This window comes from Aedes aegypti, chromosome 1 (genome assembly GCF_002204515.2).
Source record: "Aedes aegypti strain LVP_AGWG chromosome 1, AaegL5.0 Primary Assembly, whole genome shotgun sequence".
NCBI lineage: Eukaryota > Metazoa > Arthropoda > Insecta > Diptera > Culicidae > Aedes > Aedes aegypti.
Window position 1 is genome coordinate 93,867,384 of NC_035107.1, and position 26,292 is coordinate 93,893,675.

A 26,292-nucleotide genomic window follows, 5' to 3' on the forward strand; every position below is an offset into this window, starting at 1 on the left:
CCTCAAGCAGTGAGAAAGAATTTCACTCGTTGTCAAAAGTACGGTTTCTTCTGCAGAGTTGTACATAATTTCATTACAGGAAAATCCGTTTAAATGGGGCAAAATTTATAGCTTACATTCAAAAGAGTAACTGTATAGTTATCGAATCTTTTAAAACTCAGCATTGCTGAGCATTGCTTTCCTAGGTTTAGAAGTATGTTGCATATTAGTTGTTCTTCTTCTTCTTAGCATTTATTTATTTATTTGTTCCATCAACAGGCTAATACTAAGCCCTAATGATATTATATCTACAAAAAACTCTTTTAAAATTTCGCTCGATCGCTTCTCTAGACAGATGGAAATCGAAATAATCTGCAACTCTATTAAAAAGCCTTAGAAGACCAACAATGGCCCCATAAGATCCGTAATTCGTACGCCGAAGGGGAATTTGTAGAAAACTCCGGTTTCTTAGGGTTCTTGGTTGCACCTGCAGCTGGATACTGTTGAGCAATACCTGGCACTCGATCCTGGAAGTGAAGACATCCGAAACGAATAACGCACGAGCAACATTACGACGTATTGTCAGCGTTTCCAACTGTATGAGCTGACAGCGGCTCTCGTAGCTGGGTAAACTGAATGGGTTGCTCCATGGAAGGCGTCGCAGGGCGAAACGGATGAACCTTCGCTGTACAGCTTCAATCCTTTCCACTGCATTATTGTTATAAGGATTCCAAACCGGCGAACAATATTCTAGGGTGGAACGCACCAGCGAGCAGTATAAATTCTTCAGGCAGTAGATGTCAGTAAACTCCTTGCCGACACGAAACAGAAATCCGAGGCTTCTGGAGGCTTTCCCGACCATGTATGATATGTGCTGCTGGAAAGATAATTTGCTATCAAGCTGCACCCCTAGATCCTTTATGCAGCTGGTTCTTTCGATAGAAGTGCCGAAAATATTGTATTCGAACAACAAAGGTTCCTTCTTCCGGCAAAAAGATATGACGGCACACTTGCTTGGGTTGACTCTCATCCGGTTTGTACTGCACCAATCCGCAAAGTGTATCAAATCCTGCTGGAGAAAGTGAGCATCAGCGATCGAACTTACTTGAAAATAAATTTTCATATCGTCGGCGAACGACAAACGAGGAACTTTCATTTTTTTATTGACGTCGTTGAAGTAAAGAAGAAATATCAGTGGACCGAGGTGGCTGCCTTGAGGAACGCCTGACGGAGCAGCAAATTTGTGTGAGGTGACGTCTCCAATTCTCACTTTGAGCTGGCGGCCAATAAGGTAGGAGCGCAACCAGCCAAGAATTCTGCCACCGAAACCAAGCTTTTCTAATTTGGCCAACGCAATTTCATGGTTAATGCTGTCGAAGGCAGCAGTGAGGTCCAAATAAATTGCATCAGTTTGCTTTGCGTTATTAAAGCCTTCGGTAATGTATGAAGTAAAAGAAAGCAGATTTGTACTGGTAGATCGCTTAGGCATGAAGCCGTGTAGCTCTTCAACAATGTAATGTCGGCAGTGGCTAAACATAGGTTCCAGTAGCACAAGCTCAAAGAGTTTAGCAACTGAACTCAGAGCGGATATTCCACGGTAGTTATGGATGTGCATTTTGTCACCTTTCTTGTGAACAGGAAACAAGAATGCAGACTTCCATGAGTCTGGGAATTTGCCAGTGGCTAGCGACAAACTAAATATGCGCTGAAGAGGAATAACCAAACTCGAAGCACACTTTTTCAGCAAGATAGGAGGGATTCCATCGGGGCCCGTGGAGCAAGAAGCTTTAAGTTTACTGGTAGCCGTCGTAATCATTGATCGATCAACATCGATATGAGTGATTGATTCGCCGAGATAGGAGACATCTTCCACAGCTGCTTCAATTTGTTGAGGCGTAATCCCTTCTTCCGAAAAAACACCACCAAACTTATCGGGAAAAAAGTCGCAAACGATTTTAGGGTCGGAGCTCCAATTTCCCTTATACATCATCGTCGTGGGTAGACCAGATTCCTTTCTTTGGTCGTTGACGAACTTCCAGAAAGATTTCGGGATCGCTTTCAGCTTGAGCTGCATGTTTTTCATGTACGATTGGTAACACGATTGGTTCATTCGTTTATACTCGTTATTCAGTTGAACGTAATAATGTCTTGACGATTCAGTCCGGTGCTTTGTATAGTATCGCAATGCCGCCCTTTTAGCAGTTTTGATTGACCGTAGCTCGTTTGTTTGCCAAGGAGTTTGTGTGTGCTTGGAATAAACTCGTTTAGGCACATGTCTATCAATCACGTAGTTCATAATATTGGAGAAATATTGCACTGCAGTATCAATTTCGTCATCACCTAAAACGTCTTCCCAATCGATATTCGATAGGACGTCAGAAATTGCGTCAAAGTCAGCATTTTTAAAATCGTAGTATACTGCAGCTACCGTTTGTCTGAAGCAATCGTTAGACCGGTTTTCTAATACAATGTGCAGTGGAGGGTGGTGATTAACGAGTTTGACGAGCGGAGCAACAGCCTCGAAGATTACAGGAGCATAGTCGACGTTGCTTACGAAGCAGAGATCCAAAATTCTTCCATTACTGTTCTCAACGGGGTTGATTTGCTGCAGCAAATTGGTACTATACGAATCGAGCAAACTAGTAGTACTGGTTGGAAGCGTAGAACGATCGGCGTCCGGGTGCATGAAACCAAAACGGGTGGGTAACCATTTTATTCCTGGGAGATTGAAGTCGCCAATAATCACGATCTCATCCACGGGTTTCAGCTTTGCACGAATGATTGCAATCGATTCAGTGTGGACTGCTATTAAGGATGCATCTCGGACACGGTCGGGTGGCAGATAAACCACGCAAAAGAAAAGTGATCGGTCGGACAGTGGTATTTCGACCCACACTTGCTCGACGCTTGTCCAAGAGTCGTTTGGGACCATGCGTGGTTTCAGCTGTTGGCGTACTGCAAGGATAACCCCACCTCCAGCTGATTTGCGACTATTTGATGAACAACGATCGCAACGGAAAACGGCATAATTACTATCGAAAACATGCGATGATGATGTCCGTTCATTCAACCACGTTTCAGTGAGAGCAATGATGTCGTAGCAGTTGTCAGTACTGGCCAGCAGGTAATCGTTTATGGTACTATTCATGCCGCCAACATTCTGGTAGTACACATGTAGGTTTGAAGCGAGTCGATTACTGCAACCATAATTCCTGCCCACAGCCGAATCGAGACTACGGCGAGAAACATCTTCAAAGACTGGCATGTTTGCAGAGGACGTACGATCGTTGATGTCATTGATTGTCGAGCTGAAATCGGAATGGTCTTCAGGGACAGGTCGACTGATATTGCACGCATACTTGCCTGGAGAGGCAGGTTGGAAGATCCCTCCCAAACCTCCGTGAACAGGACCAGGACGACTGCGACGGCTGGAAACTTGTTTGATGCTGGTGACGCAGAGTGGCTCGACTGTCACGGGGTCAGAAGGGACTTCCATAGAGCTTCTGGGCGTGCGTCCTGGCTGGTTTGATGCTGGTCTCGAATGAAGTGGGCTCGAATTTATTGTAGCTGCGTTTGAGTGACTTACGGATGGCACTTGTTCGACGTATTGGCAAGTGTCGACGGAAGGACTGCAATTTGGATAATCTTCAAGGAAAGGTCGACTGGAGTTATGCGTATACTTGCCTGGAAGTGCAGGCTGGAAGACCCCTTCCAAGCCTCCGTAGACAGGACCAGGACGACTGCGACGGCAGGAAGCGAGATTGATGGTGGTTGAAGAAGTAGGCTCGACTGTCATGGGGTCAGAAGGGGCTTCCAATGTGCGTCTTGGCGTGCGTCCTGGTTGACTTGTAGCGGATTCACCAATGGCGAGTTTTGGACTAAGCTGACCAGTAAATTGAGTTCGTTTGTTGTCAAAACCAGCTTGAGAGGAACTGAAAATCGAAGCACCATCAGGGAAGAAATTGTTGATGTGTCGGAAATACTTGCCTGAAAGTGAAGGTTGGAAGACCCCCTCCAAACCTCCGTAAACAGGGCCAGGACGACTGTGACGACTGGTAGTTGGTTTGTCTTGGGTGAGTTGATGTGGATTGATGATGGCAGGAAACGGCTCGACTGTTACGGGGTCAGAGGGAGCTTCCGTAGGGCTTTCTAACGTGCGTCTTGGTAGACTAGATGGAACATTCAGGCAGTTGAACTCGATTCCGTGGTGTTCATTACAGATGGCGGTCCCGTCGGCAGCAAGCTCACAATTTTGGGTCCGTTTTTTGATCGAAGATCTCCAAATTCCCGGAAACGAATATTTTCGGGCCAAGTGTCGCAAGCGAGAGCTTTTTCTTTCAACTGACTAGCGACACCAACTTTGAAAGACACAAACTGCAGCGAATTCGGGTCTTTACCTTTGGGGACTAATTTAACAACCTTAGGTATCAGTTGCTATCCGTCTCTCGACTGAACAGTACGCGTTTTTTTTTTCCTTTGTGGTTTATTTTGCTTGCAATCATGTCGGTGATGCGAAGAAATTGTATTGTGTTGGACACATCAGTTCTTCCGAAGCGGCCTAGCATTGGCGACATAAAGCAGTTTTTGGACTGCGAACTAAAAGTGGACATGACGCTGGTAAAAAGTGTCCAAACACACAACGTCAAGAACGTTGTCTATATGTCCATGCACAACGAAGAGGAAGCAGTCAGGATTGCTTCAAACCATCACTTGAAGCATCACATGGAATGTGGGGGGAAGCGGTTTCACATTCCATTACCGATCTACATCGATAGCAGCGCTGTTGATGTACGTCTGCATGATCTTCCGGAGGAGATCGAAAACGTTACAATTATTGTAACGCAGCAGTATGGTGAAGTAATATCAATTCGAAACGATGTCTGGAGGAGCTACTTCCCAGGCCTCAGCAACGGAGTTCGTGTGCTACGAATGAAATTGTCGAAACCTATCCCGTCGTACATTACCATTTGCCAAGAAACGACGTATGTTTCTTATTTTTCGCAAATTCGGACCTGTAGGAACTGCGGAGGTAAGGAACACCCTAAACTACGGTGCTCCGAGGCGGCAGCATCCACTGCAAACGAGCGTCCAAACAAAACACCGAACGTGCATCAAAATTCGTCACCGCTTCCCGACAAACAATGGCCATCTCTCTCCAATGCGGAGCCTTCTGGCACAAAATCCAAAAAACAAGCGAACAATAAGCAGGAGCCAAAGCGAACGCGTTCAATCGACTCAGACACCACCAGCAACCATGTATCGAAACGTATTGCACCACCTTTATCTGTGTCAAGCGAAAGTGATAGTAGCGCAGCCCTTTCTGATGTTCCCTCCGCTGCCGCACGAGGGTACCGTCGCAACTCGTACTCGCACATTGATGATCTTGATCTCCGACAGCAATACATCGAAGAGGATGATCAAAGAATTGCGGAATTAAAAAGACAGGGTTATACAATTTAATTATTTTGTAATTAAATTTAAAAACGTTTCGGCTCCGTTATGCCTAGTGCGGATGAGCCTTCCAAATAAACGAAAGAATAAAAAAAAACCTTAGGTATGTTGAGCAATTCCAAGCATTCACTAACTAGTGAAGCAATCTGACCCTCTGAAGTGTTTGGGTGGAAGGCAGAAAGGTAAATCCAAAGTAGATTGTCGTCGTCGCGCTGATTGAGTTGTACAGTTTTGATGACACCAGTTGATTTAGTACCAAAGATGCTTGTAACTAATGGCACGTTCGACAGGAAATCGAACCAGGACACCTTCAGCATAGATTTGCTTAGTAGCCGCGGACTCTAACCACTCGGCTAAGGAAGGCCCCATAAGAGGAAACTCTTCGTTTAGAAAAACTTCTCTGAAGACATCACGGGTACTATTGATCAAATCACTAAAACCAACAATTTCAATCACAAATTTAGGCCTCATGAAACACTGTATAATGTCATCCCAACATGTCGATCGACGTCACCTACGCGGCAGACCCTGTTGAAAAATCTGATGGGACGAATCTTTTGGAATGCACTCCCACAGAATATATACTGCCCGGATGAAAAGCGCGTAGAAAATTGAAAAACCCATTCAATCTGGTTTGATTCATCAATTTAATTAAGCTTCCGCTGGAACTAGATTCTTCCTGTTCAATTTAAATTTCCCGCAGTATGGAAGGCGGATTCGCAGATGTCAATCCGGGGCAAATTCCACTCCATGCCACCCCATGTGTAGAATTGCAAAGAGGACGACGGTGATGACACAAAAAGGTCAACCCAAGCCGGCATCCCATAGATATCTGGTCGGTCCCATAAGTCGCATTTCCATCACAATCACGCACGTTCTTCGTCTATCCGACTCCCTGGGTATGTTGCTGCAGGGTATTGCATATTACTGGCTGACAGAGCCGTGTGCCTTTGCCATTGGTATTTTTTCGGGTCACATCCATTCACCGATAGAAGTGCTGCCTTCCACTACTGGTATCTAACGATGTTACTGAGCCTGCAGAAGCTTTTGCGGAAAATATGCATCTACTGATGATGAGAGTGGATGTTACCCGTGGGCCGTCAAATTCATCACAATCAACAGCAGCGCGAAGCGAACTATACCACTGTAGGAGTGATTCGGTTTTTTGTGCTTGACGGTCCTGTGGAAATGGAAGCAAACGACTGGAAATCCATGCCGAGAGATTGAACAGCTTTATCATTTGTTACTGCAAATGGCATGTTGAGCAATTTATTGACGAGCTGTGGGACATTTCGATATCGGCCTAGTCTGGAATCAAACACAGATTTATTTATCGAAACTAGGAATAGATTCAGATGACATTCAAATAATGGGAAAGTCAAAACGGACTTTTTTACGAAGATATTTTTGACGTAGAGCTACGTCTTTCTTCTCTACACAGGAGTGAAATTGGAATTTCAAAACCAAGAACATTACGTTGGCATGAAATATTTTAAACGTTTATAACTTTATGCTGGCTTAATAAAATTCCTTGATTAGCACCTCAATCGAAAGACAAGACATCAAAGGTTCATTTCATTTACTTACTGAATCCCACATACCTGTCCAAATAGTTTAATAACTGTTTTAAAAGAGAACGTTGATTTCAAGCAAATCTATAAATAGGGGTGCTAGAGAAAAGTTGACGTCATTTGCTTTTCACTCTCCGCTTGGATCGAATCTCAGCAACAGGTCGGCTTGCTCTAAACCGGGCGTGCTTCGCTCAAATCAAACTCAAATCGAGTGAGCGAGAGAAGATGCCATACGAATCCAAAGCCATCACCGCTGCCGCCGCCAAGAAGAAGAGGAGGAAGCAGTCCACAGGAGAATTAGCGGTCGAACTGTGAACACGGTCGGGCGAGCCATTCTCGATTTGCGTTTCACTGCTTGTTTGCGTTCACCCAGCCATCGTCATCGCCGCCGCAAATTACATCGGCCGAGGAGCTGTTGACCCGCGCTTCAAGAATTCGACTCGTGATAAAATCAGCATTGGTTGTCAAGAAGCAATTCCGTTAGGAACAACAGAAGCCCCCTGAGTTGCTGCTTATCGAGCGTTGGACTAGTGAAATCGCTCAAGATTGCAAGAGTGAGCAACGTTTCCAAATTTCGACTTAAGCCCGGTGATCCACTATCCGTTGCTGTTGTGCGCCATCCACGCCATGAAACATTCAGCTGGTTCGTCGTATAAACAAATAACTTGCTCAAATTCATACATTTGAGTTGAGAACATCCCTCAGTGTTATTTATCTGTAAGAGCATCAAAACTAACAAAGCCATCGGCCCATTTCAGGGCCGTCAAATAAGTGGCACAGCTTCATACAAAATTTCATTTGTCATGAATGATTTATGACTCAACAATTTGAAACTGCATTTGCAGACGCTGCTGCAGTGCCGTCAGGGTGAGTGTTCAACATTTCACAACGATTGTAAAATAGAGTGGCATTTCTAACAGCGTCTTTGATGTTCCATATTTTATGGGAACACTTTGATTAGGAAAATTATCACATGTAACAAAATTGCGACATATTTAGAATGCTTTTGGAAAGACATTCTCACTGAACAATTGTAATAATTTTGGCACCCATGGATCAGAAATTTATCTTCATGATAAAGAAAACTATTGATTATCAATAGCTTTGTTTTGAATGAATGGTAAATGTCAACCCTTCCAACTCTTCATGTTCGATCAATGTCTCACGCATTAGCATTCTCCGCAATTTTCAAGTAATTCTAAGCCCAACACATTATTGGCACATACCCATTTTTTTCAGATTGGTCGATCAGAAAGCGAAGAGCACAAAAGGGAGGGGCATCATCTGCTGTTCTGAGGCTATATAACATGCTTCCTTCGTCGGGTCCAGTTTCATTCCATTTCCGCTTTCGATCAGGTAAGAACTCATCCGACCTTGCTTAGCGAGAAGTACCTCGCTGCTATAAACCTGCTGAGCTGTTAATTTTCAAGCTGCCAATCCAGCATCTGGTTTGTGAAATCGCTCAAGATTTCTAAGTTGACCGACCCGCGCTTCCAGATTTCGACTCGTGATAAACTCAGCATCGGTAGTGCCGTCAAGAAACAAGCCCGCTAGGCGCCCCTGAGTGGCTGATCCGAGGAGCTGCTTATCGAGCGTCTGGCTTGTGAAATCGCTCAAGATTTCAAGATTCAGCTACGTTTCCAGATTTCAACTAAATCCCTATGAACCGCTACCCCGTTGCTGTTGTGCACGCATGAAATTTTTTGCTGGTTCGTCGTATAAACTGAGAACTTATTCACATATACACTTTCGATGGAATTTTCCTGTTTAACCATGGCAATCAACATCCCGTAGTGCTATGCATCTGTGATAGCATACGAGCTCAATCGGCCCTTTTGATGGCCATCAAACGTTGTTGAAAGGAATTATAGAATAATATTTCCTGATTTATCTATCATGATTTAAATCTAGCGGTATTGTACAAAACTTGATTTGGTTCACATAATTTATGACACATAACCTCCTAAAATTTGAGAATTTACTCGTGGACGCCGCTGCAGCGCCGTCGGACCTTAATACCATCATGGTACTCAGCATTGTACAGCATTTTTAACAGCATCGTTGATTCATCATGTAACGGGAGAACACTTCCTAAATTCTCGGAAATTGGGAAATGTATTAAAATTGCAACAGATAAACTGTTTCTTGACCATTAGTTATAAGCATCTATTGAACTGAATTTTTCTACATGTTAGTTTCAATAAAGAAATTCATTGCAAATGTCATATTGTATAATGCAGAGGATTCACATTAACGCTTGTATTGGGTTTCGAATTCCGAATTCCATAACTTTTACGCACATTGATCAGAAATATTTAAAATTTGCTCGAAGGCAAAGTATTGTTTTTTTTTTTGTTTCATTTATTGTTAATTATTGAAATAATGTTTTATTGTCCATCCGAACGCGTCCATGAATTTTCAAAGATATGTAAATCCCTAACCAAGACATCAACTTCATATACCTTATGTCCCAGATTGGTCGATCAGAAGAAGGCGAAGAATATGAAAGGGAGGAGCATCGTCTGCCATTCAAATTATGTAAAACATACTACTTTCGACTGATTCGGTTCATTTCATTTAAACTTTCGAGCTAGTAAGAGCTCTTCGTCATAATCGCAGCATCGGTACAGTCAAAATACAATCCCGTTAGGCACAACTACAAGAAGCCTCATAATCGGATGATCCGAGAAGCTGCCAGTCTTTGGGTATGTGGAATCGTTAAAGATTGTGCTACGTTTCAAGATTTCGACTTAATCCTTATGGTTGTCATATAGCCTATTTCCCAGATCAGAAAGCGAAGAAATAGGCTAAATAGGGAATAAGCTATACGCAATTGCATCCCGACGGCACTGGAGCAGCTTCCTCGGAAACATTCTCAAATTATCGTATTTTCGATTATTCGTATTAAATCAGATATTGTATGATGCTACGAGATTAATTAAGAGATTATAGCAAGTGTGTAATTTACACATTAGGAAATATTACACACTTGTTGGTCCTGAAAAAGGCCGATTGAATTGTTGTTTATAAAATTAAGTGTTTCCCATGAAATGTATATTTGGTGCTCCATTTACTCAATGCCTACTTTTGTCGAATGTTAAAAACATGCAGTACAGCTCTGATTGTATCGGGAGATAATAGTGTATGATAAGAACCGTCTAAACAAGTTCCGAATCTAAGGAAAACTACCAACCCCCAATGGTAAATAAGCGACAACAAATAGTTTCATCATTGCTCTCTCTTTGGGGCTCTCTTTCGCGGTTGCTATTTATCAAACTTGTTACAACTTACGAATCATTGCCGATCACGGACCGATACAGATGCGATGTTTTTCTTCGCTTGCTTTGATCGTGCTTCGAAATCAATTGAGAACAAATTCTGCTATGCCTGATCGCCAATAATTGATTCTTCCAAGAAGTAGATGAAAAACCGAATTTAGAAGGGGGATTAGGGGCATAATGAACATACGGAACGAAATGGACACCCCGTCAATATCTAAGAATATGCATATCTCATCAAATGTTCATACACTGCATGAAATCTGTAATGCATTTGAAATGTTTGACGGTATAAAAGTTTATTTTTTGTTTCAATTGTTGAAGGACAATTTGAATGCTGAAAAGCCATGCTGAAGGTGTGTGGGTTCGATTCCCGGTCGGTCCAAAATCTTTTCGTAATGGAAATTTCCTCGACTTCCCTGGGCATAAAGTACAGTGAAACCTCCATGAGTCGATGTTCCATGACTCGATATCGACTCATAGAACCATACTAAAACCAAAATTTCATGGTTGCTATGATGGTCCCCTCAAACAGCTTTCCAAGTAATTTCTATTCCATTACTCGATATTTCCATGAGTCGATGGTCCTTTCAGATATCGACTAATGGACGTATCATTGTATCTGCCACACGATATACGAATGCGAAAAATGGTAACTTTGGCAAAGAAAGCTCTCATCTAATAACTGTGGAAGTGCTCATAAGAATAGTATGCTGAGAAGCAATTTTTTGTCCCAGTGAAAACGTAATGCCAAAAACAATAAGAAGAAGAAGTTCCAATGCTGTGAGGAAGGTGACTAACATGCTTTCAGATAACGGTACCGTTTGTATGAATTTTGCAATAGGAACGAAGTTTTGCAGGAAACGATGTATCAAATCTTCAATAGTTTATCAGTTCCTCCATGATGACAAACTTTTCGTGGAATCGCAAATATTCAAACTTGAATGTTGCAATGCTTCTACTAGAATAATTACCATACCCAGGGCGGGCGCGTTTTGGAATCGTCGTCATTTATCGGCAACCGATAGCTCATGTCTCGTGATAACGGTGACATATCTGTGGAAATTTGATGATACGCAGCATCACGCGGCTATAAAAGTGATACTCAATTATTGTGGCCTCGCCAGAAGTAATCCCAACGGTAGTGAAATCAAACTTGTGTATTATAATGAAGAAATTTGCATTAGTTATAGCCATTTTGTGCGTTGTGGGGGTGCAGGTAGGTCATGGTGAAGAATAAAAAAAATCAGCAAGTAAAGTGTACTTCATTTAGGCTGCACCAAATCGATCTCCACGTATCATCAATGGACAAGTTTCTACGAATCAACCATATAACGCGTATGTTCTATACCTGAATCAAAACAACGCGGGATTCTATGGAGGTGGCTCACTTATTTCCCCTCTGCATGTTCTGACAGCTGCTCAGGTTATTGTTGGGTAAATTGATATAATTTATTACACAAGTTGATTAGCGAGTAATCCGATGTATCATATTCGACAGATTCGTTCGATGGGATATTGGACTGGGAAGCAACGTCTTCGCCCAACTTAGAGGCATCAGCTCAAACTTGGCTACAGCCCATCCGCTGTATAATTCCGCTAACAAGGCAAACGACATCGGTATTATAACGCTACCTTGGTCTCTCACGTTTACTTCAACTATAGCACCGGTTGCCCTTCCGGTCTTAAACAGCCAGCAAATCAACCTGCTGCCCCTCGATAACGAACAGGGTACAGTTGTGGGCTACGGATTCACTACCAGTACTTGTAAGTATCAGATTGAAATTTATCAGAAAATTTTGGAAAATAATCCTCACATCTGAACCTGAACAGCAACGACTCGATCGGATTATCTGATGCGATCCTTCCAGCGGGTAACTCTTAGCAATCGTTGCCAACAGTTCTACCAGATCACGCTTCCGCAGCACTTCTGCGCCGAGAACACCATTGACTACTCCAACATCTGCAATGGCGATCTGGGTGCTGGATTTGTGACAGATGTGCGTGGAGTTCCTACCGTTACCGGAATTGCGTCGCTGGCTACCCAGAGCTGCGGAAATGTGACCCCTTCGGGGTATACCCGGGTCCAGTACTACCGGCAGTGGATCACTAGTGTGACTGGCATTCAATAAGTTAAGTGTAAGAGAATATCAGCGAATATACGATTTATGTACAAACCAAAAGAAGCGTTGAGTAATAAGATCGGCTATACCCAACAATGATTCAAATAACTTTCGAAAAAAAAATGGGATTTATCGAAACATTTTCATTTTAAATAGCGTATTTCGATGTTCAAGGTCTTATCTAGCCTTATTTCCGCCATCCAATCGGTACGCTCTATACTCGCAGATAACAATTGAGTTGCAGCTATTCAATTAGTATTTATTGTCTGGCTTTGCTATCTGTCGAATCAACAGCAGCCAATGGAGGTAAACGTTCATATTGTTGACGAGAATATAGCTTATCAGAAAACCAAATACGTACAGAAAACAGGATTTCAGATTCTCACGTGCAAAATTCAAAAACATGTGTTGCAAAAATGTGTTTGCAATTCAACATTTGTTTTTATTTCAGACAACCAGTTTAATATAGACATAAAACTGGGTCGGAAAATTCGTCTGAAAAAAAAAAAGAAAACCAAGAAGATGTTTACACGTTTTATCAAATGATTATATAAATTCAAGGAATTCCAATAACTATCGATTGTGTGAATTTCAAGAGCTGCATTGTGAAAAATTCTTCTTTAAAATAAAAGCAATGTTTTTAAGTAACCCTGATAAACATATTCAGGTAGGAAATTTTGGACTTTCTGGAAACAATATCACAGGCAGAAATTGGAATCCTGAGTTTTGATGACTTACCTTAACAGATATTTTAGAACCTGAAAATATAAAACAGAAAAAGTACTTTAGAACATAAGGGGTAGTAAAACTTTATGAAATATGGAATATATATATTTACGAAAAATACCAGGTGTTTGTAATATGAATTGGGTTTAACAGCGATATTATCATATTTACATGTATTGAATTTAATTCCAAAACAAGATTACAACCCGTAGTTTTTTTTTGTACGACTAGCCCAGATAATGGTTTATGGACAAAAGGTCGAAAGACAAAAGGTCGAAAGGACAAAAGGTCGAAATCGATTTGCTTGGTGGGAATTTTTTCCTTCTTTGAAAAAATATTTTCGACCTTTTGTCCTTTCGATCTTTTGTTTTTCGACCTTCTGTCCTTTCGACCTTTTGTCTTTTGACCTTATGTCATAGATTCCAGATAATACACCGTTTAACTGTATGAACTGACATAAACCGTTCAGTGTTCATTAAATTACATCAAAATGATATGGGATTGTTCCCAGATTGAAGTCTCTACATTCTTGAACTTCATTCAAAAATGATAGGAAAAAATATTTTTAGATCCCTTGTGCTCGATTTCGCCATGGCGTTCCTAAATTCACCACCTTTCATAAGAATCCAATGGAGGTGACGGTGACGACTCTCACCATTTCATTTTTCAGTTCAACCGATTTTCAATCTTTTTTTATGGAATGATAGCTTAAGATTTCATCTTTTTAGAAAAACATATAAAACTTTGAAAAAATATTTTTACATTAAAATAAATGAAAAAGCCTAAAAACAAACTTGAAATTTATATATTTTTTCATGACAAATTTTTTTTTCGGATATTTTAGTTTTTTAAATTTTGTCTGAAAAGTTGAAATCTTAAGCTTTCATTACATGAAAAAAAGATTTAAAATCGGTTTAGCTGTTCAAAAGTTATGATGTTTTGAAAAATAAAAAATCTTATGCGCTGAGACCTACAGTGTGTGCCGATGAAAAATGACTGATTTTTTATTTTCCAAAAAATATATCTCAAAAACTAAAAAACATACATCGCTGAAAATTTTACAGTAAACGTAAAATTTTCTGAACTTTCAAGAAAAAATGAGAACAGCAACAGCCCCTTTGGTCCAAAGCCTTCAAAACACGAAAAAACGGAAATTATTGATTATTTTTCAAGTAAAAAAATAATTTTTGTGAAGTTCCATATATTTTTTAAAAAGTCAAAATCTTTAGCTTTCATTTCATCCAAAAAGATTGAAAATCGATCGAACGGTTCAAAAGTTATAATATTCTTCAAATTAAAAATTAAGCAAAATCGGTTTTTCCGGTCACAATATTTTGGAAATGGTCACCCTAATAAAACCAATCCAAAAACACGTGTATCCTTATTTTGGATAAGGAACAAAATAGCAAATTTTCACGGAATTCGGTGACCCACTAGATCGGTTTTTCATGGAATGGCTGCATATCAATATGTGATACGTCGCTTTGATTGAAAAATGTTTAAAAATAATGTATGTGAACTAAAAGAACCTTTTTTCTCAGGGGTAACATTATAATGCATATTTTCCACCTCTCCGTCTGTTCCCCTTAAACCAAATTATGATATCGCATAGTAAAAATAAATATCGCATAGTATTCTTTACGTATGACGATTAGGATTCCAGATGGCTTTTGACTGATCTGAATCCTTCACCTTTTCATCTACATAGATTTGAAGTTGAACAGTGTTGCAAGTTACCCAGTTTGACGGTACTGCAGATACTCCTGCAGCATTTTTTTCAGGATGTTTTCCTATATAACTGTTTGATACGATCGGTTGGACTGTTTGTAAAACCCTCTTTTATGGCTTTCTCGGTCAAACGTAGTAAAAGCAGAATCACGGTGCCCCGACAGACCGTTATTATGCAAAAAAAAATTGTCCATCAAATCTGAGTACAGGGCTCGATTTTTTATATTATTCTGCACCTCTGGGCCAATTTTTTAAAAAATCCCTAAGAGGAATCTTGGGAAATCTTGATATGAAGTTTTTGACTCAAAATTCCAATATAAACCATATTAAAGTTACGTTAAAGCACTGAAAAAAAAAATACAAAAACGCTCAAAATGTTTAACAAACTATTCCTTATAATTGTAAAATAGATACCGTTGATATAATTAAAAATGTTTACAGCTGATTTAACTTACCGGAGTGGCTTAAGTATGCTTTTTTTCCATAGTTTACTAGTGTAAGTTTAATTGATTGCTGTTTTCTACGTTAAGCCGATTGAAAGGTAAAACAAATAAATTTACAATTAACTTCGCTGTTATTTCGGAAAAGAGGGACCTTGGATTAAATGTAGCACAATAATGGTTAGAAGGTAAGGCATGTGATTACGTTAAAGTCGATTAGCACAAATCTCCCAACTGGTGGGGAACGTGCCTTTGGAGCCGGCCTTCTGATAATGTCTCTGGTACGCTCACGTCAATATCAGAATAAACTTACGCGGATGTCTTCCACGGGCCGCTGACCTCTTAGGGATTTTTTTTTTTAAATTGGCCCAGAGGTGCAGAATAATATAAGGAATCGAGCCCTGTACTCAGATTTGATGGACAATTTTTTTGCATAATAACGGTCTGTCGGGGCACCGTGGGAATAGTTTCGGCTCGTGGTTGAAGCCTTCCTCAGGAAGATTATATGTGAGCAATTCTCACTAAAACCAGGCCGCTTTCGGCACCCATTGTTAGAATTCCAGTTTTATGTCACTGATCGCTAGTTTTTGATAAAACTTAAGGGTGGTCCTTTCGGTTTTCTCAAATTGGTGGACCTCTCGTAACATTATTATTTTGAGTGATAAAATCTGGCGGCCATCTTGGATTTCGACGCTATGTTGATTTTGTAGAATTAATTTTTCACCTTCACCTTCACAAAGTTACGTATACTCTTCTTCTTATTATTCTTAATTTTTCTGACGTTACGTCCTTAGGGGCTGTCCATTTATTACGTAAGACATTTTTCGAGGTTTTTCAACTCCCCCTCCCCCCATAGTAAGATTTTTTGTATGAAAATTAAAAATAAATTGTATGGCGCGTAAGAAATCTCAGACCCCCCCTTCCCCCATAAACCCTTACGTAATTAATGGACCGCCCCTTACTGTAACCAAGCCTGATACTCAGCTTTATAAGTTATAAATACAGGTTATTAAACAGAAATTTTCTTTTATAATTTTTTTTTTAATTTTTAATAACAGAATAACTATTCGGCATATCTTTGAATTCAAGAATAATGATTAAACAAATTCAATATATGAAAATCTTGTATGGTTGCACATTAATTGAATTAAACAATTTTTTTTTACCATATACATTGTTGTTCATTGAATGAAGTTTATAGATTGCACGTTGGGACATTAGTAAGTCTTGTGGTAATATCTATAGTTTTAACGTAAAACATTGTCAAAAATGCATTAAATTGGAAATCTTAAGTTTTAATAGCAAAAAAAACCTTGATTTTCTGAGCCATATCGTTTTCGCTACCGCCCAATATACATGTTAATAATAGCGAAATTGAAAGATGAGAAACAGGCTTTGTTCTAATGTGGACGTAATGCCGAAACTCAGGTGTGTAATTTTGAGGTTGGAAAATCCGGCGGCCATTTTAGCGGTTGAATGATTTTTTATCATCTCAGCGCTCATCATGTTAAATTATGCAGCCTTTGTTAAAAAAAAAAACAATCAGATTCTTTCTTTCTTATCTTATCAACTGATTGAACATTTCAGTCAATGGTTGGGGACGGACCTGGTGTAGTGGTTAGAACACACGCCTCTCAATCCGAGGACCTGGGATCGAATCCCATCCCCGAGATAGTCACTAAAAAAAATTCAGTGACGACTTCCTTCGGAAGGGAAGTAAAGCCGTTGGTCCCGAGATGAACTAGCCTAAGGCTAAAAATCTCGTTAATAAAGATAGAAAAAAAAAAACAATCAATGTTTTTAGACCAAATAAATGAAAGAAATAATGCTATTTTTCAACTCGAAGACATGCAAAAGAATCATTCAGGTAGCAAATAAGCGTTAAAAATCCTATTGGATAATTTGTTTTTAAAGCTAGTTTAAAGTTGAGGGGCTGGCACTGTTCCAGAAGAAACGTAACGTCAGGAAACAGAAGAACAAAAAGAAAAGTAAGTGTAACAGTAGCATTAAAATTCAACATATTGAGTGCTAACAAGGTGAAAACTCATTCTACTACTCAAAACCAAGATGGCGTCAGAATCCAAGGTGGCCACCAGATTTTTTCACTCAAAATAATAATCCTATTCTTCATCTCATCGAACACAAACAACCAAAACTTGTTTTTTTTTTTTTGTGGCACAAAAAATAATGTTTGCATTGATTGCACTCGCCATGTACGTCAAAATCGTTGAACATGATTTAGAAAATCGTTCATTTCATAGGGTAAATACCATTGCTCACCTAGTTTTTGTAGCCTATCTTACGCCACTTTTCCTCAACTTTATGATGAAGATCTCAGAATTTAAAACGAGTGGCGCGATAATGGTGAAAAAACGATTTTACTAACAAAATTCAAGATGGCGGCCAAATTCAAAACGGTCAGATTAAGAAGTCATTGCCACTGAGTTTGCTATGTGTTCCGAAAGAACGCAACGCCAGGAATATAAAGAATAAGAGTATGCGTAATCTATTTTAGTAGTAGCCTCACAATTCAACATGTTGAGTGCTAACAAAGTGAAAAATTAATTCTACAACTTTAAATCAAAATGGCGTCAAAATCCAAGATGGCCGCCAGATTTTTTCACTTAAATTAATACTCTAATTCATCACTCGACTCGAAGAAAACACTAACGATTGAAAACTTGGTTCTTTGTTGTATTGTTGTATTGTATTGCTCTCGCCATATACGTCAAAATCGAAGAACATGATTTAGAAAATCGTTCATTGCATAAGGTAGATACCATTGTTCACCTAGTTTTTGTAGCCTATTTTACTCAGTTTTTTTCTCAGCTTTCTGGTGATTTCAAAAAAGGGGGGGGTGGTTGAAAAAGCGGGTTTTCTAACAAAATTCAAAATGGCCGCCAAATTTTGTTTAGTCTCGGATGAAAGCTATATCCTTCCCAGGGTTGGTAACCATCGGTTTCGTCACTGACCGATGACGAAAAATTGAGAAAAATATTCAGTGCGTAAAAGATCGTCATTTTCTTTGTCTTCAATGACTGGCAAGGAGACCACGACGAAACAAAGCCGCAAAAAGTCCACGAGTAATATTTTTCGTCACTCTTCCCGTCACCCCTCCGCACTGAACCAACATAAGCGTCTAATCGTCACCGAGCGCACAATTGCAGAAAAAGAGAGTCTGAGCCACAAACTACTTGTAAACAAGGTGTCTTGTGTTAGCAATTGGGCAAGCACAGTTTCAAGAAGTTGTGATAGCACTGTTGGTAGGCGCGTGCTACTGGTAATTTAAAGGTTTTTTGTTCAACTCCGGAAGCGCGCAGATTTTTTTTTTTTTGCGAGTTCCTTTTTTTGGTCGGCCTTTCAATTGGCACCGATTAGTTGTCTGCCTTTCCATTCAAGCTGAACATGTTCAACGAAAACACATACAGAGAGAAACGGCAAAGATTTTTCGTCGTGACGAGGTGCTTGGTTTCTGGTAGTTGGGCATCTAAGTTTGCGCTGAGCTGAGGTAGTGACGAAAACTTTTTATTTTTCGTCACCGTCACTGATAGTCTGTCGAATCCGGCGACTAATAACAACCCTGATCCTTCCTCTATACGTTGACACTGAGTTTGCTACGTGTTCCGTGGGGGTGCGGAATCGAACATTTTGGTTGCTCAAATTGAACACAAACTTTTCCACGAGTGCTAACCGTTGTTTGATTGGTTGTCTCGCAGGAAACCACAGTTAAAAAGCACCCATAAAATACTTCACACTAATCTTCAACAATTCAGTGTAGACAATTAATCCAATAAATATACTAAATCAGAAAGTAGCCAGCCGTATGTTAGTTAGAAACATATTTAAAAAAGTTTTAAATACTCATGCATAATTTAGACCAAGTACCGTTTTGGTTCATATTACGGACAGTTTCATATTCCGGACACTGTACTTTGTACACGGGTAGAAATCAGAATCCAAAAACAAGATTATGACTCATGATATCATGATTCCAGCGTGTTTTCGTCTTATGAAAATACACCATGATTTGGACTCATGATATCATGAGTCAGATTGCCATAACGCAACACACGCGTTAGGTTTTTGTAGCCGATTGCTCGGAATCATGATTCAAATGCCAAAAATGCTGAGTCGCGCATCCGTTTATGATCGATAAAATAAAAAAAAAGTTAAAATAGCATACATTGATATTCGAGTCAAGAACCTTCCGAATGTGAGCCACGCACTCTACCACTTAACCGCTTCGTTAGCTTGTATTATGAGTGATCGATACGAATGACATGAGCGTGTGCGCCGCTTAGTGTTTTCACACTGGATGTTACGCTTATGAGGAATCATGATTATGGCTCCAGGAACCATGATTTGTGATCCTGATATTATGACCTAACCAATTTATGAATTTCATGATTTGTAAATCATGGTGTGGGGATCAGATTTTTATCCGTGTATGGGAAACATTTCAAACGAAATGTTTCAATTTTTGCCGTTCAAAAGTTCTCAGTTTCGAGCCTCGTTTTAGACAGCATTTTCCATAGATATCTATGAAAAATGATAATGCTCAGCTGCCTTAGACGCCTCTTCAGTGGTTTGCCGATCTCAAGCTGAGCTGTCCGGAATTCGAATCAAAGTGTCCGGAAATCAAGGCAAAGGTAAGGTACCGTCCGGAATAAAAATCAGGGAAAGTTCACACATTTCTTTTTATTTCATATTATTCATGTTGCGGGATCAACATCTTCATCCACCATTCAAAAGTTAATTGTTTTGAAGGCTCAATAACGCGAAGGAATCATACAGAATGATTAATTTTATATGCTTACTGATAAGTTATACTTCACTGAGGCCTTAAGTGTCCGTAATATGAATCAAAACGGTACAACTTTTCTTAACAGTTGGTGGTCTTTGTGCTACATAAATTATATAACTTTTTTAGCGAGACGAAATCATGACCTTGCATTTCTAGGCACACTCAGATCATTTTTACAAAAATTTATGATTGACAGCCTGGCTGCTTGTTGATTTCTACTTCGCATCCCCCAGCTTGGACCCATTTGTATAATTATAGTTTAAATATGATATATAGCCGGTAATTGAGCGGTAATTGCTGAAGCACTTGCAAGAACATGCGTTTTTGTATTATTAAATAAAAAATAAGATTATTTTGTTTCATTTTAAACTTCTTAAAATTATGCATTTAACGTAATGATATATCGAAGCCAAACCTCAAATTTTCAAAAGCACAAATCTGGAGAACCGAACACCCGTTTGACCTGAAAACGTAATGGATTGGCCATCACTAGATAGTGACCAATCGATTAAGTTTTCAGCTTAACCGGATGTTTGATTCTCCAGATTTGTGCTCTTGAAAATTTGAGGTTTGGCTTCGATTCATCTTCACCTTAAAACTGTCCCAAAGTAGACCGGACATAGCTCTGAATCTACGCCAGTTTTTGTGGGGTGGAAATTTTTACGGCAAAGGAGTTTGCTTATTGGTTGTCAGACTGCCTATGTATCAGGCGTAAGGAAAGGCTTGCTATAGTGATGGAAGAATAGAAACGTAGGGAAACGGTTTCTTGTCCGTCTCTGGTTCTAGCAATAGCATTTGCACGAATAGATCAACTGTGATAGATTAAGAGTGGCAAGATAGATGCAGCCGATAGATACATCTACAAAGTACGAGGAATGGGACGTGCCTAGGATTGAACCTATGACCTTCTGCTTATAGGGTGTCCCAGAAAGTATGAGCACGACTTTTATAACGAAAATCACAATATTTTTTTAAACAAATATATAATTTTTTATTTTTGTTTTTTTGTTGGAACTTAACTAGCAATGAATGTTTTTATCAAAATCCTTCGATGTGGTGAGTTCAAATGCATTGTATCTAAGATGTTCCACAAGAATTTTTGTTTGAAATTTCATGTGGCTTTGCTAGGAAACTTTTGAAAAAAAATGGTAAAATTCTAATAAATCACTTGTTTTTCTCCCCACATACAATGTCTTCACAAAATCATAGCTTTTCAAGTATTTTCAATATGAATGAAAAATATTCATTTCAAGTAAACTTATGTCAAACATCTATACTTTGCGATAGGCAACAAGAATTTTAAATTATTACATGTTTTAACGGATATACAAGGACTTGGATTTGACACTTTTGAAAATCGACCATTTTTTGTTGTTTGTTTATGTTCAAATTCCATATACTCAAGTTTATAATTTTCAATAAAATAAGTAAGAGTCTGATCATTTATCGCCATCGATTTCCGTCATCTACTCATCGGTCCCTTTCCAAAAATACCCATATTTAGTGGGTTTCAAGTGTTTTTGCCGAACCGGAAGTCGCCATCTAGGATTCAAAATGGCGTCAGACTATGGTTTACGTCATCCCTATTGATACCCTTGAGAAGTATCACGGAAAAACCCCATCTCTTCGCAAAACTTCTCGAGAGAAAATGGAAAGTTTCATTACGCTTTTGATTCTTTTTACGCTCAAAATTCGAAAAAACGCTCCCTTTTTTTACGCTTCCTCCTTTTGCGCTCCGATTCTTTTTGCGCTCCCCCAGTGAGGGGCGTAAAAAGAGATTTGGCTGTATCAGCACTGATACATATATTTTTTCAGATTTTTATAGTACGTTCTTTATGACTTTATGACTCAAATTTAACGTAATTTATGAAAAACTGATAAGAGGAGCTTCCAGAAAAGTAAGACCATCAACAAACGGGTTGCGACAAAAATCGCTCAAAATACTAAATCTGCCCTTAAAAAGTGTAAGAATAAAATGTGTGAAAATCAGATTTTTATCTACGCTAGTCTCGAAATGGCAGTATGGTATAGTCGTGCCCATACTTTCTGGGACACCCTATATTATACAGTAGAGTGATGCAAAATTTGAAATTTCAGCTCTCCAATGTTTAAACGATTTTTATTATGGCAAATAGCATCCTCCTAAAGTTTGAAATGATTTGGATTAAATTTGTGTTCAGCTCTCTGTCTCTTCGTCATAATATTTTATTGGAAAGTGAACAAACTCTTCTCATGTGAAATCTTCCCAGCTACAATTTGCCGAAGACCACAATTTGATTGGACGTCAGAATAAATTGCCATTCATAATTATAAAGTGGATTCGCATGTTGCATGCTTTATCAACTGCTCGGCAGGTAACAATGGAGCTCCTGGCGGGTAGAACAGATCAAAGTAATTCAGGCTACTATGTTCTACAGCAAAATAGCAGTGTTGCTCTAAAACTAATTGAATGATGCGGCTGAAAGTCTCGATAATAAAGATAATGAATGAATTGAATGATCATCTCAGCATGATCTACACTTTGAAATAACAAATTATCCTTACATCCCATCAAAATGTGGTCTTCGGCAAAATTGTAGGCCAGACCGGGAATCGAACCCAGTCAACTTTAGCATGACTTTGCTTTGTAGCCGTGGACTCTAAACACTCGGCTAAGGAAGGCCTTTATTTAGATATAATGATACCGTGTGTTTTGGGGTCATCGAATTCAGTTCGCCTTCGAGAGTAAGGGTCTCTCAGTCTAGCAAATAGGGAGTCGTGGGTTCGATCTCCACCGGAGGACGTGGTTTTTTTTCGCAATATCAAATTAGATTTGTGCATTCGGCGCATGTTCTGTGCGAACATATAGACGTGAAAGCTATTTGGAAGAAATCGTTTGATTCGTTTGATGTTATTCTGTATCCCAACATTTTCTTAAAATCTGACCTAATCTAAAATCGCCCACTGAAACTTTTAATGTGTAGGTATCCGATATTTTCACAATTCTTCTCGCGGGAAAAGTGGACCTTGAAAGAAGTTTATGCTGTACTGATGTTTCAATTTCGGAAGATAGAAAAGGTGCTGGTATACACTCTCGTGAGCTAGGGCTGCATCAGTTTTACTCACTTGTCACTGTTCAATTAGTCAGACTGCTAGCTGACTGCTATCGAAGTCCATGCTTATACCAACTCAAGGCCAAGGTCCACTGCTACAAATTAAACTCAATTTGAGGAACTGGATTTGGTTGACACTGCAAAGCTTGAAGTGTTGCCATTTGTTTAGATGTGAGAAACTACTCTTACTTACAATTTAGTGTGCAACCTCTGAAGATGTTATTTTTCTAAATAACTTTTTCCATCTGTTCGTATCATTTTTTTCATCTCTACTTCAACAGCCCCGTGTACCCAGTACCAGAGCAACAAACCATTCATTTTATGAAAAATGAAAAAGCAAAAAACCGCAGAACAATAATAGATTGATCTACCTGTAAAGATACAAAAATACCATTTCAACCGGCGCTTCCTATTTTAAATGCTGACGCGCAGTAAAATAAATATAAAAATCTACAATTCATCCGATGCAGTCTCACTGATGCAGAACAGAGATGAAAATGATAAAGCCGCTGAAATGTCGTTATCATATAAATTGAATTCATGGCAAACCGTAACGAAGAGGCGAAAGATAAAGCGCAGAATTCTTCTTTTTATGTTCGTCTTGATACCCGTGCAGAAAAATGAAATGAATTTGAAAATTATTCCCCACTGCTATCATAAGTGGTATTTCTGGAACTCGAAAAAAAAAATCTGTTTTAAACCGATATGCAATATCTTGAAATTTTAAGAATTTCAGAATTGTTTAGTATTGGGTACTATATATGTATATGAAGTACTTAACTAGACCAACAACTTGCGTATGGTCCCTTTAATAGAATTCTTCAAATATTATATTTATTTTTTAAATAAATGAATGAACTTAAGATGTTCCTTATGACATCAACCAGATTTGCGTATCTCTATAAACTTATTTAACACTATCGTTACGTATAGTAACATTCCTACAACGATACAATTCATTCATATTCAGACACTTTACCCTGCACGGGACGCTGACTGCGAGTTTTCTATTGGTCGTTATTTTCACTTTTCCCGAATCGTATTGCAAAGGAAGCCACCTTCACCGCCGCAGCCTTCCACAAGCTCCAAGCTTTTTCCGCGAGCATTGCAGAAATGCTGGAAATGCTGCTCAGCGAAGCAACAAATGTATATACCAGCCAAGGATGAACCAAATAAACGAGATGGGCGGTAAACGAGTTAGGGAACAAGTCAAAAATCAATAAACTTTGGTCGACGGACGGGGCAAGACAGATGGTATTAAATTTAATCATCGCGTGATCAAGATTGTGGAATCAAGTGTGAGTAATGAAATTCCGTGTGAAAATTGAATTGACTCTGCTCTATATTTCGAGAGATGGTAGAAAATCAAAATGAGAAATTATGATTGGTATTTAGACAAATGAACGAAAAATCGTAATCCGAAATGAAATTAAAATTAATTTGAAATTAATTTGAAACATATCTGAAAAAATTAAGTAATAAGCTTTTACTGACTTCACACCTCGTCTGCAATCCGAACACTTGATGACGAAACATCCAGTGAAACACGTATCAGCCAAATTAGTTTCGCCGGAAAACCATGTTCAGACATTGTCTGGTACAGCTCATTTCTTTTCATTGAATCGTGCGTGTCGCCTTGAAGTCAATAAACAGATGGTGAGTCTACAAGTTATACACCCGGTACTGATCTAGGATCATTCACAAGATAATAATCTGTTCCGTTGTCGAGCGCCGTCACGAAAATCAGCCTGGTATTCGCCGACGAAATTCTCCTCGAGCGGGCTCAGTCTGTTAAACAGGATGCGCGATAGTATTTTGTACGCCAAATTCAGCAGGGTTCTTTTTTGTCTTCTTGACATCACGTCCTCACTGGACAGAGCCTGCTTCTCAGCTTAGTGTTCAATGAGCACTTCAAAAGTTATTAAGTGATAGCTTTCTTTGCCAAAATTGACATTTTTGCATTCGTATATCGTGAGGCAAGTACGATGATACTCTATGCCCAGGGAAGTCAAGAAAATTTCCATTTTCATTTCTTCCATTCTGCAATTTTCATTGATATATTTTTTTCTTCGTAGAAGCTCGAAGCAAGCTACTTCAAATTTAAAGTTTAAAAACAGCGTCACGACGCACTTGAACTTGATTTCGAAAATAAACCAATTCGCACATTCACTCGGGAAAAATAAACAGTTCATTCGACCGCTCCCATGCTCCACTTGTTATCTATCTTCATCCCCTCAACCCCTTCCAATGGCCTGAGCGCGACATCATGATTCACGAACGTATTTTCTTATCTGCACACAAGAATTCTCAACCTGCAGCGACACTATGTAGATGGCCAATATCACACATCAACAGCAACTATCTGCTTACGTAATTAAGCACGAAATTGATATTATTGATATACACAAAAAAACGAATCAAACGTGATTGCGTCAGCCCGCCGCGAAACCTGTTTGGATCAGGACCATCTCAAGTATCAAAAATATATCTTGAGAAATCTAGAATTGAACGCCTCTGGTTTCGGTGCGCGCTTGACATAGCAATATCCATTGAAGAGAAATCGACGCACTTACCTTCAGTTGTAAGTCGGTCCTAATCGCAACAACCGTTCGGATATTCGCACTTCAAGTCACGTTCTCCTCAACACTGCTCTAATTGATTTACGATGCAATTGCAAAATCCAGCGAAAAGAACACAAATTGACCACCGTCCAGCCGCAGAAGCCTAAGCCACACTGACCGTCTGCTCTGCGCAGCGTCAAACAGGTGAGCCATCGCATCGTCATGCGCAAAGAAGCGCACCGTCGTCGCGTCGCTCTTCGCGCATCAGCGGGAGCATCCCCTTGGCAACGCTTTGTGCCGTTCATTTATCGACGCTGATCGCGATTTGTTTTGGATCAAGAAACTCACTACAGCTTCGCGTGCCGGCTGATGAACGCGACGCCACCAACGCGCATGGCACAATGATACGAATTGATAATTCAGCAGGAAAAACAGCAATTCTTCTGTTCTGAGTTTAAACGTACCGTAAGACAATCCAATTATTTGTACATTCTGTTTTATAGATTTTACAGTCGACACTCCACAACTAGATATTCTAG

At 39.5% G+C, this 26,292-nt stretch overlaps 2 protein-coding genes across 3 annotated transcripts in view; one reads left to right on the forward strand and one right to left on the reverse strand.

Annotated features, from left to right (window-relative positions):
- LOC5570082 overlaps positions 1-25,940 on the reverse strand; it is a 131,111-nt gene extending 105,171 nt beyond the window's left edge. Inside the window, exons 1-2 of one of the 2 annotated variants that reach the window (XM_021842796.1) lie at positions 25,766-25,940; positions 13,141-13,160 (exon numbers count right to left, since the gene is read on the reverse strand). The gene's annotated coding sequence lies outside the window, so the exon portion shown is untranslated. The remainder of the gene's footprint in view (positions 1-13,140; positions 13,161-25,765) is intronic. The other variant, XM_021842800.1, reaches the window with a different exon arrangement.
- Positions 11,345-13,077, forward strand: LOC110676135 (chymotrypsin-like). Its single transcript, XM_021842808.1, has 4 exons — positions 11,345-11,498; positions 11,553-11,716; positions 11,781-12,046; positions 12,113-13,077. Exons 1-4 carry the CDS (start codon positions 11,448-11,450, stop codon positions 12,409-12,411), a joined length of 780 nt encoding a protein of 259 aa, XP_021698500.1. The 5' UTR covers positions 11,345-11,447; the 3' UTR covers positions 12,412-13,077.
- Positions 25,941-26,292: the final 352 nt, after the last annotated feature.

What these genes read in the sequence shown, in the direction of transcription:
- LOC110676135 (XM_021842808.1), top strand. Translation starts at nt 11,448, where the DNA reads ATGAAGAAATTTGCATTAGTTATAGCCATTTTGTGCGTTGTGGGGGTG. An exon ending in TGTGCGTTGTGGGGGTGCAG is followed by an intron (nt 11,499 to 11,552) that starts GTAGGTCATGGT and finishes TACTTCATTTAG; the next exon opens with GCTGCACCAAATCGATCTCC. An exon ending in CGGATTCACTACCAGTACTT is followed by an intron (nt 12,047 to 12,112) that starts GTAAGTATCAGA and finishes GAACCTGAACAG; the next exon opens with CAACGACTCGATCGGATTAT.